Below are 10,857 nucleotides of genomic sequence, written 5' to 3' on the forward strand. Positions count from 1 at the left end.
CGTCAGCCCAAGCTCTACAAGCTCGCTTCACAGGACCTGGCACCACGCAACAGCGTTTTGTGCCGTGTCGCAAGCGGTTTTCCCTTTTTTGTTTCCGTCCTTGTGCCATGATGCTGTCTCACTCGGCGTGGGCCCTTTGGTGAAGATTGAGACGTTCAACCCCATTGGAGCTCGTTCTCGCCGACTGTTTCTTCTTTTGAATGTTTTTGCTTCTCTGTTTGTCATGTTATGCATTGGCTTGTTTGTGTAAGACACATCCGACAGAGCACTGCGTCGGAACAGAAGACAAGAAGAAAACACACAAGGGTCGCAAGCGACAGTACTCCGGGTCATGTGCTGGGCCCGGGCCGTGCACAAGCGCACGTACATTCAACAATGGGCGAGCCGAGGTAGCGGTGCAAGACGCCGGCAGCCATATTCAAGGCAAGAGTAACACATGCTTGAGCAAGAGAGCGCACCAGTCAAACCAATCTCGCAAGACTGTGTCCTATGCAAGCCCCAAGACTGGCACGTTGCCGCCCAGATTTCTTTTTCCCTTTTTTTTCTTTTTAAAAAAAAGCCACCAGAAGTCTGCATACAAGCACACACAGCCTGACAAGCGCTCAAGAAGACAACGAGCCGTGCTCGCAATCAAGATAGTCCTTCGCATCGGCAGGACTTTACTCCTCAATCGGCAGCTCGCCAATGAGCGTCGACATGTCTATCACCAGCATGACAGTATCATCAAGTTGAGCATCGAGCCAGACTGTTTAGTGAAATTGGCTAGACCCATTGATAGCGCCTGAACCAACCTGCGGCGGCGGGGTGTGCGTCTGCAGCAGACCGCTTGGCTTGCGTGCGAGCATCTAAGGTCAAGGGCCGGCGGCTCAATCAGTTGACTTGTCTCGCTAAAATTAAGACTCAAACCTCGAGCTCAAGTATGACAGTGGCGCCACCTACGCAGGGTGGTCTGAGCCGACGAGACGAAATGGGCATAGGCCTCTTGCATGTGCTGTTGCATCTTTGTCAGGCGATCCACCACCGCCAGCTGTGGTGGTTGGGGCAAGAATGGGGTAGATGCACGTGAGGGGAGCTGTAAACAATACTTGAGATGATACAGGCACGAGAATCGAGGTGTTTGAGACACGCACGTCGATTTGGGGGGCCACCACACGCTGGGAATGACCGTAGAGCTGCTTCTGTAACCTAGCCAGTGTTTCGCGCTATGTAGAAAAGTGGCCGGTGGGTTGAACCAGAGACGTGAGTAAGGGCGACAGTGCCAGCAGAAGCACGAACGCAACCCACCTGTTGCTCTGAAAGCTCTTCGCCATTACCCTCCCGCGCACTGGCGAGGCGCTTGTTGCTACGGTGTGAAAGGAGGCGACGTCAGTGACAGGGTGGGAAAACAGCAATGCGCACGCGACAGGTGAGAAAAAAGAGGAGGTAGAGGATCGGACACAACGCACACATTGCCCAGTGTAGCCTTTTGTTCCTCCAGGACCTGGCACACGGCCTTGAGGCGCTCGACTTCATCCTTGAAGACAGAGAGGCACGACACACAAAAACGACAGATACAATCAATGTGAGCTGAGCGGGGACTAAACGAAGAAGGTCCACAAATTGAGGCCGATCAGCACGCCAACCTGCAGATCAACGATGATTTTTTGACGGCGCGCGTCCCGTTCACTCGGTCTGCCCGTTTGACCAGCCATGCCAAAGAGCGGATGGTTGGGTTGGTGAGCTGGGGTCATGCAAAATGTGATGATCGCATATCCACGCACCGCTTCACTGAAGGCTGGCACATTGCTTCAAAGGGGGAGTCGCCCTTGGCCAATTCTTTGTTGAATTTTTCAAGAAACTTGGTGTCTGTGAAGCAAAGCATGGCCAAAGCTGAGAAGGACACGGAGCTGACAAATAGAAAGGGTGTGGTGGAAAGAGTGGGAAAGCCGGGCTGCTGATGGTGACAAGCTAAAAACAGACCATGGCGCTCGAAGTTTTTAGCCCTCTTTGCCCCATGTGGCTCCGTGGCTGCCTCGACGAGCTCTTGCATGGAGAGCTGAGGTTTGGGCAAGCGTGCTGGTGAGTAAAGGCCGAATGCTGAAGGGATGGCTGAGGCAGGGGTGAGGTCCGGGCGGCCAACCTCAAAAGCCCGGGTGAAAAGAGCTTGGGCCCGCTCAGGGGGTGACAGCGCCGTATCAATTTGTTCATGCAGATCTGTGGCAAGGAGATACTGAGGATGACGCAGGTAGGCATGGATGGAGAACGGAGTGGAGGGCGAGCACTGGCGCAGAGCCGAAACGAACCAAGTAGAGCGGTGCTGTGTTTCGGACCGAACGAGCGCCGATCTTTCTTCAGAATGGATTTGCGACGGCCATGATCCTGAACGTTGGAGATGCGGCGATCGCGATCCTTGAGCTTGGCTCCCTCAAAGCTTCCGGCAGTCTGAATTTTCACGGCGGGTGAGAAACCCTTTGGTGTGAGAGGGCGCCGAGAGAGTATAACGGGCAGGGAAACGCAACGGCCAGACAAAAAAGGCAGATGGGGAGGGACTGGCATCACCTGTCCATCGATGTCCTCGGCAATAGAGACGCTGAACGGAAGTGCAGGATGATATGCCATGAGATGTCTTGAGACAGCATCGTGGACCAGAAGTTGGGGAATCACGACGCGACGTGATGCGATACGATGTGACATACCGGTTGCCGCTGCTGTTGCTGACGTTTGCGTTGCCCATCGTGGCTCAGTCGATGCACCAGGCGGCACTTGACCCCTTTTCAAGCAGAACAACACCAAAACAACGGATCATCGACCGAATCCCCGTGTGCTGCACGCCAATCGTCCTGGCACACGCCCAGCCGGAGTTGATTTTCCAACACGTCCTCGCCCGCCCAAAAAAAAAATTAAAAAATAAAAAATATGGCAGAGCCTCGAAATTTTCACAAAAAAAAAATTTGGAAGCTCGGTTTCGAAACAGTAACATGAGTCACACTTTATAACATTTCGAATTTTGTCAAAAACTGTCGTTTACACCTGCTGGGATGTCGGTGTTTCAAACATATGTTCCATCCAATCGGACTGCCAAGTTTTGCTTGTATCCACCATCTCCTTGGGTAAGACTTTCGCAATGGAGCTTGTGTGTGTGTGGGAAGGGTGTAAGCGCTCACAGCCGCTTGCTTCCGTCCACACAATGTGTGTGTGTGTGTGTGTGTGTGTGTGTGTGTGTGTGTGTGTGTGTGTGTGTGTGTGTGTGTGTGTGTGTGTGTGTGTGTGTGTGTGTGATGTGTCTTGCTCTCTCTCTCTTGCTCTCTCGCTCGCACGCTCGCTCGTGTGCTATGGTGCTGTATATGGTACACACGCTGGCACTCTGGAGACGGCGGCGCTGGGACTAACAGTTGGACAGCACGGACAGGAGGGGTCCTGGAGTTCAAACCCTCATGTCGCGTCGAGTCGAAACTGCACAAAGCAGCTACGGGAACGTGCCGAGCCCGGTTTGGATAGGGGAAGGGGCAAGTGCCGCGGACTGTGGTTCGTGGCACGGTGTCATGGCTCGGAGCTTGTTGAACACGAGTGCAACCGCTCACTTGTGCGACTTCAGACGGTACATTGAAAAAGAAGAGAGGGAGAGAAGCTTGGAAGACCGTGTTGAGGGCGGCAAAAACATGGTGGAACGGCACCTCTCCTCGAAATTGCTACGGCGGCGTCGGCCCGATCAGTCAAGAGCCTGTGGTGGTGGGGCGAAAGAGAGGGACCACACGGTGTCCGACAAGCCAGTGTGATTGCACAGCACCTCGCAAGCAGAACCGAACCACCATGCCACCTTGTCATGATCAACTCAGCGTGCCCCCAAGTTGCCAGCTGCCATGCTTTCTTGCACGACACCCCCCCCTTACCCCTCTCCCACCTTGTGCGCATCCTCTCTCAAACTCTCTCTCTCTCTCTCTCTCTCTAAAACTATCTCTCTCTCTCAAACTCTCTCTCAAACTCTCTCTCAAACTCTCTCTCTCTCTCTCTAAACTATCTCTCTCTCTCTACATGTATTTCAAACTCTGTCTCTCTCTCTTCTTTCTCTCACTCTGTCTCTCTCTCTCTCTCTTCTTTCTCTCTCTCTTCTCTCTCTTCTCTCTCTCTCGCTCTGTCTCTCTCTGTCACTTCTCGTTTGATCTTGCTCATTTCAGGTTGGTGAGGTCGTCTTGTGCAGTGGCAGTGGCTGCCCTGGCTGGCTGATTGGTGTGTGGCCACTTTGACGCTGCGTGCATTTCGGCGTGCATATGATCCTCCTGTTTCTGGCCTGTTGTTGGCACGACGACTCACTCCCACCCACATCTCCCTGCTGTCAGTGATTTTTTTTTTTTCGGATCCGTCATCGAGGGCTCCTTACACTCGCCGCGAGGTTTTGGGTGAGTGTTGCCGGTTGGGCCAGAGGCGGCTTTGACAGCGGGCGGGCAGCGCACCACATGAGGCCAGAGAAAGCAGTGGGAATCATGCATCACACATGCTCTGCGACACATGATGACACTTCCAAGAGCAAATCGCTTGCTGGAGGCATGGATTGATCCGGGCATCGCCGGGCCCACCCTTTGCCACATGTCCATGGCGTTCGACCCCGATCCACCTGCAGTCCGACTTGACTCCAGGCTCAACCTCCCTGGCTTTGTCGGTTTGTCATGCCTCAGGTCTTAGTCGACCCGCGTTTTAAGCTGGCCAACGCTGCCAGTCACCTGCCGGTGCCATGGAGCAGACGGGCGAGACCAACACACATCAGGCGTATGTGACGCTGTGCACCAACGATGCCTACGTCGTTGGCGCCATGCTCTTGGCCCACAGCCTGCGACGCACGGGCACACGCCGACAAATCGTATGCATGATTACTGAGCAGGTCGCCGACTTTCAAAAGTAAGCTCAAGCCCGGCTCTAGAGCAGTCTTCCCCAGACCGCTCTCCCTCCAATGCTCGGTCCAATCACCAGCAACACGCCAGCAGCCCCACCAATCAACCTCGCGTGGCCACATGCACCTTATTTGATGCCCTGCATGCACCAAAGGGATCGCCTGCAAGACGTCTTTGACCGAGTCTTTACAGTGGAGGAGCTGGACAGCCAGGACCCCTTCCACCTGGGCCTCCTGCAACGACCTGAGCTTGGCGTCACCCTCACCAAGCTGCACGCCTGGAAACTGACGCACTACGACAACTGTGTTTTCCTCGATGCTGACACGCTTGTTTTGACCAACATTGATGAGCTGTTTGAGCGCAATTGCTTTGCCGCTGCCCCCGACATTGGCTGGCCCGATTGCTTCAACAGTGGTGTCTTCGTCTTTCAACCCTCCTCGGCCAAGTTTGAAGATCTTGTCCGCCTGCTTGCTTCAACAGGCTCCTTTGATGGTACGTGCCTTCCTCCATGCTCCGCTTGCCACGGGAACGCCCTTGACCCAATTCTCCTCCCTCTTGCCCGAGCCAGGTGGAGATCAGGGACTGTTGAACGAGTATTTTGCCGACTGGGCCACGCAGGGAGGTGAAGCACGCCTCCCTTTCGCGTACAACATGACCGCCAATGCCAGGTGAGCCAATCCGCACCAGCCAGATGATGATGACAGAAGCAAAAAATGGGACCACCGCGGTCCTTGTGGCTGTCTTGACTCATTGGGAATGATACTGGCTTGGTCGCTGCCCCCTCCCTAAAAAAAAAAAAAAAAAAAAGCTATGGTTATGCCCCTGCCTTTGAGCGTTTTAAAGCAGATATCAAAGTCATTCACTTCATTGGAGCACGCAAACCCTGGATGGGCATGCCTGACCCGGCCTCGACTCCCTCAGCCGTTGTGGCCCTGTATGAAAAGTGGTGGAACGCCCATGAAGATTTCATTTCCTGTTACTCGGAATCAGCAGACTATAAGACCGTTGTGGTACGTGTCCAGCCACCTCTTCCTCAAACAAACACTTGCGCGGGCGTGCGCACACACCTGTGTCGACCCTGCACTTCCAAACCACACCACACAGCCATGCTCACTGCAACACGCTTGGGCCTAAACTTGGTGTAAAAATAGGGGGCATATCGTCGCTCGAGTGTGTTTGCACCAGGCTCACCCACTGCTACACACTCGAGTGCGCCCGCACCGGCGCCTGAAGGCACCGCCAGTGGCGCTTCTGCAGGAGGCGAGGAGGAGATTCCCCACCACCACGAGATCCCCAGTTCTGGACCCAGCTCCTATCTCCAATCTGCGGCCGCTGACGACGTTGTACGTCGTATCGCCGCCTTGTTGGCCGACGACAGTGAATCGGCATGAACCTTTGATAGCAGTTTGCCCGGCGGTCGTGTACCAGCGCTGGGTCCTCTCTGACTCTGCAAACGCGCCACCAACCTTGAACTGCGGCGGCACGTATGCATGCGTCGATTCATGGCGCACCTGCGACACCTTTTCTTCCTAGTTTTTGTAGTCCCGTTTTGCTTCACCTCTTGCTTCATGTCCAGCCAACTATTATGCGTGCATGTGTGTTGCAGTTGACAGGGCTTGGGATGCAAATTTACATGTCAATTAATCTGGCACAACGACTCAAAACCTAATAATCTATTTCCGGTTGGCCCTTTGGCCAAAGTCACTGCGACAACGAAGGGCCAAAACCGCACGATCAAGCTCGGCGCTGTTCTTTTGATCCCAAGCCGCCTGCTGCAACTGGTGTGCCGATTTATCTGTGACCAAAGATGGGCAAGCGCCCGGTACAGTCGTGCAGCAGCAACCGATGAGGCGGCGGAACGAGGGTTCAAAAAGCAACGAGGGTGCAAAAAGCAACCAGGCGAGGTCGTCGGCCTGTGCATGCTTACCTAGGCGGGCAGTGTCACGCGTGAGCGAGCGTGTTTTCGCAGCCAGGGTCACATTGCCGCGCTCGCTGCTTTCCCAGCCCACAACGGCAGATCGGTCAATATGCTCATTCCGTCCCAGAGAGCGGACCATGGGGCGATCAACGCGCTCTGATACGGTTCGAAATCGAGTCTCGCGAGGGCCGTGGTTGAGCTGGTGGGTCAAGTCGACTCGCTCCGCGGCACGCGCAGCCGCGTTGCGTGACACGATGCATTGGCCCCGAGCTAGTGCGTTCTCGGACTGGTGGGCAACCCAGACACGACAGAAAAGTCAGTATGACAAGAAAATCGACCAGGGATCTGGAAAGAGGGAGCATGCAACCGCGTACCTTGAGACGGGAAGCATTGGCAATGCTATTGCGCAGGGCTGAGTTGGTGCGTTCGTATAGAGCGCGCATGGCGGGGCCAATCTCGCTCAGCAGGGTCTCCGTGGCGCTTTGCGCAGCCTTGGCGCTCAGCGAAGTGGTGGTGGCCTGAACCACGCTGGCAGGTGGCTGGCCTTGTGGACGACTGTGTTGTTGGACAACGCCAGAGTGATGCTCGTCGTGAAGAGTCAGGCTGCTTTTTTCTTGGTCAATGTGGCGACGAAGAGCTTTCTCGTCACGGGACAATTGCTGAAGCAGGGCCCGGTTTTGCTGCAGCTGACGTTCAAAGCGCTGAACAGCCTCGAGCGCCTCTGTGCGCTCTTGTTTGAGTGCAGATGTAACATCGTCATTGGATGCCGGAACAGCGCGCTGTCGGCGCTTGACGAGGCTGGCAGAGGCCAGACCAGCCAGGCGGCGCGGGCCTACCTCAAGCTCGGTCTGCAAGCGCTGCGTGTGGCGATGCAAGCCATTATGAACGGCTGTGAGACGCGCCTGCACCTCACGTAGACTGAGCACAAGAACGCGTTGGTCGCGTTGCGTGTCGTGAATTGTGCCATCTACAGCTCGTCGAATGGCAGCGCGAGGCACCACAGTGGGCGCAGTGCGCGCATTGCGGCGGGCCCCAGAGGTGGTGCCAAGGGCAGTCTCACGTAGTTGGGCGGCGTCGGGATCTCGGTCGTTGCGATATGTGCGCGTGTACCGCATATCAACGGGCTGAGCTCGCTCAACCCTGCCGCCTCGCACGGTGAAATCAGCCGTGCGCAAGGTGCCAGCCGCCATCTTGGCCATCTGGATTGGACGGATACCGGTCTGTTTGGGCGTGGATAAACGGCACCTATAGCCGTCAACACTATAACCGGAAGAACAGAAAGCGACGTGTCTTGGGCGCGCCACCAGCACGAGTCGACAGTGCTTTTTCAATCGTTGCTGCCTCGCATCCCCCCAGGCACGGCCATGTCCCTCCACCTGTCAAACCCAAGAGCCCACTCAATCTGATTCAAGTCAAACGGGTGGTGGGATAAAGCCAGATGGTGATCGGGGATATTGTGCCCCTGGCAGTGGCAGTAATGATGTGAAGGCACGTCCGAACCAAGCCTCTGCGCACCGGCCGCCAACCAAACGATCTCAACGCGTGACAAGGAATGAATGAACGAGGAGGTAGCACCGGGGCGGAGGCCACGCTTGCAAATTGAAGTTTCCAGGACACCTCGCCCCGCCTCTTTCAAGGACCGCCCACTGATCGTATATAACCCTTTTGATATCTACATATATTAGCTCTGGATGGTTATAGTATCTACATAAACTTCAGGATTTGCTTCATTAAGTCTGGTGGTGGCGCTTTGGTTGTGTTTGCTCGACCAGGGTTTGTTGGTGCTTATCCTCGACGACCGACTTGTTGCAGGTATTTAGTTACCTTATGCATTTTTGAATGAAATTGTAATGTTATTTGTTGAGTTTAACTGTGGATTTTTTGTATTTTATTTGCGTTGTATATATATTGATTAACGACATTAGCACCTACTGTGATTACCACTAATACCCCTTTGATACGCTTGAAAAACTGCAAAAACCCTATTTGTCACTACACTTGACATCTCCCTCTCACCTTGTCTCTCGCGAATCTCTCTCGCGAATCTATCTCGCGAATCTATCTCTCTCTCCGCTCTCTTGATCTTCAATTTCTCTCTCTCCGCTCTCTCTTCTCTCTCTCTTCTCTCTCTCTTCTCTCTCTCTTCTCTCTCTCTCTCTCTTCTCTCTCTCTTCTCTCTTCTCTCTCTCTTCTCTCTCTCTCTCTTCTCTCTCTCTCTCTCTTCTCTCTCTCTTCTCTCTCTTCTCTCGCTCTTCTCTGTCTCTCTTCTCACAAAAAAGGAATCCGTGAATGTGATCGATTCGATTCGTTTGTGTGTGTGTGAGAGATTCAAGGCGGCGGACTGGTTCGCTTGGGCCAGTGGATGGATGCACATTGGGAGGAGGGTGTCCGCGTGGGCTGACTGTTGGGTAGCTGGCAGGCGTGCGTCCATGCAGACGACGACGATCCGGCATCAACGTGAAAAGGGCTCTGACCGCGGCGACCTCCAAACACCGTACGAGATCCGCCCGAGGGACAGGGAATGATCGGCACCTGCTTGGAATACCCACTGAAAGACCTGAAGGCCAGGCCCAACTCCAAGGCTACCTGCTCATGTGATCTGTAGAACTGAGTCAAGCTTTTACCTTTGTAGGTTTGGCGGCCGCAGTACTCGTGGGTCTAACCGTCCACACGATGGGCGCCTTCCCTTCGTGCTGCTGCCCGGAACGAAAGGTCGCCAAAAACCCACTGCTGACACACAGCAAGCCCCACCCCCAGTACAATGGCCAGAGCTTGGTTGGTATCCCCTCATATCAATCGCCACACGGAGACACGCCCGTGTGCACATATCCCGCTCAAGCGGCCACAGCTCACCTCATCCCAAAAATTTGTGGTGTAGCACACCCCCCAAGAGCGCTCGCTGAGCACGACACGCCATCACAGAGATCAAGGCACTCACGAAAACAACGGCAACAACAACATTCTAGCAACACGGCCCACGACATCCCGGTCCTCTTGCAGCAGCAAGTCAACACCTGCTCCTGACAATGTCCCGGCGCAGCAGAATGGCAGCACCACCCTGTCGTTTCGGGACACGAATGAGCAAGATAATGCCAATGCACCTGATGTCCCCGCGAACACTGCTCCTCAACCCAAGACTTGGCCGCGCAAAGGTGTGTTGGAATGTATGCAGCACATACTTACGCCGCTTCCCTCGCCAGACATCGCAGGCCCACTGCTCCGAACCTATGCTGCCTGCTGCATCTTAGGCACCGCAGATTTAATCTGGTCCAAACGTCAGCAACAGCCCACCCAGCGCATTCAATGCGCCAATGATATCACCTTTGGCCAGTGGGCTGCTACTAACCAGTGGCGCCAATTCCAGGTCAGCCAGTACTGAGGCCACTGCACCTGGCACACCCCCACCAACGCTCGCTCATCTTCGCCATTCAACTCCGGGGAAAAAATATTGCTAGGTTTCACATTACGACTGGTGGATGTTTCCTTGGCTGGCACACTCTTCTGATTCGATGCGATCACAAGAATATTCAGTTCGCTCTGGCGACATGTACGACCTGATCATGCGCCCTGAGTTTGTACCCAACGTGGCCGCCTCTGTCAGACATCTGGTGGCTGCCAACGAGCACGGCTTCAACCCCGTGACGGCCAACACCGTGCACCCCGCCCGACGCAGCAAGGTAAACCACCTTGATCGTTCCACCCGCAACACCCCTTTTGGCCAACACAGCCTTTGTCAGTGCGTCTCACATGCATCTGCACGCCCTGCCTGCCATGTCCTCCTCGGAACAGATCGTCGGCAGTCTGGCCTTTATGCATAAAGTGGCCTTGGCATCCGACCAGCCCTTGTCGCTGACGACCCAGCTTGTGGAATCGCGCGAGCTGATCGAGAACACCTTTGGTGTCGTTTCAGACGTGTATTGGGCCGAACACATCGATTACCCACCGACCTAGTGTCCGAGCATCACCCGCCTAAACAAGCCTGACCCACTGCGCCCACGCAAGATTCTCAAATTGCCTTAATTCATCATGGATGGCTGGGCCAAGACTGCATTTGAACTCAAGTCTGAGCCACCA

The 10,857-nt window shown here is 54.7% G+C and overlaps 4 protein-coding genes across 4 annotated transcripts; 2 read left to right on the forward strand and 2 right to left on the reverse strand.

The window, feature by feature from the left end:
- Positions 1-659: 659 nt before the first annotated feature.
- Positions 660-2,713, reverse strand: MONBRDRAFT_24402 (uncharacterized protein; the record flags this gene model as incomplete). Its single annotated transcript, XM_001744737.1, has 12 exons — positions 660-700; positions 792-845; positions 940-1,027; positions 1,131-1,202; positions 1,285-1,342; positions 1,446-1,513; positions 1,623-1,671; positions 1,761-1,845; positions 1,960-2,035; positions 2,120-2,193; positions 2,283-2,569; positions 2,676-2,713. The coding sequence occupies 12 exons, from the start codon at positions 2,711-2,713 to the stop codon at positions 660-662; spliced, it is 990 nt and encodes a 329-aa protein (XP_001744789.1).
- A 2,019-nt stretch (positions 2,714-4,732) lies between these two features.
- Positions 4,733-5,770, forward strand: MONBRDRAFT_1946 (uncharacterized protein; the record flags this gene model as incomplete). Its single annotated transcript, XM_001744533.1, has 4 exons — positions 4,733-4,872; positions 5,020-5,357; positions 5,434-5,533; positions 5,674-5,770. Coding segments are annotated over 4 exons (675 nt in total), but the record flags the coding sequence as incomplete, so codon positions are not given.
- Positions 5,771-6,052: 282 nt separating this feature from the next.
- On the reverse strand, positions 6,053-8,350 carry MONBRDRAFT_36594 (uncharacterized protein; the record flags this gene model as incomplete). Its single annotated transcript, XM_001744738.1, has 3 exons — positions 7,158-8,350; positions 6,793-7,069; positions 6,053-6,312 (listed from the first exon to the last, which is right to left on the reverse strand). Exons 1-3 carry the CDS (start codon positions 7,980-7,982, stop codon positions 6,053-6,055), a joined length of 1,362 nt encoding a protein of 453 aa, XP_001744790.1. The 5' UTR covers positions 7,983-8,350.
- Positions 8,351-9,456: 1,106 nt separating this feature from the next.
- MONBRDRAFT_24405 (uncharacterized protein) lies at positions 9,457-10,734 on the forward strand (the record flags this gene model as incomplete). Its single annotated transcript, XM_001744534.1, has 5 exons — positions 9,457-9,558; positions 9,662-9,935; positions 10,032-10,147; positions 10,239-10,460; positions 10,573-10,734. The coding sequence occupies 5 exons, from the start codon at positions 9,457-9,459 to the stop codon at positions 10,732-10,734; spliced, it is 876 nt and encodes a 291-aa protein (XP_001744586.1).
- Between the last annotated feature and the right edge of the window lie 123 nt (positions 10,735-10,857).

The sequence above is a fragment of the Monosiga brevicollis genome, genomic scaffold (assembly GCF_000002865.3).
Source record: "Monosiga brevicollis MX1 MONBRscaffold_6 genomic scaffold, whole genome shotgun sequence".
Lineage (NCBI taxonomy): Eukaryota > Choanoflagellata > Craspedida > Salpingoecidae > Monosiga > Monosiga brevicollis.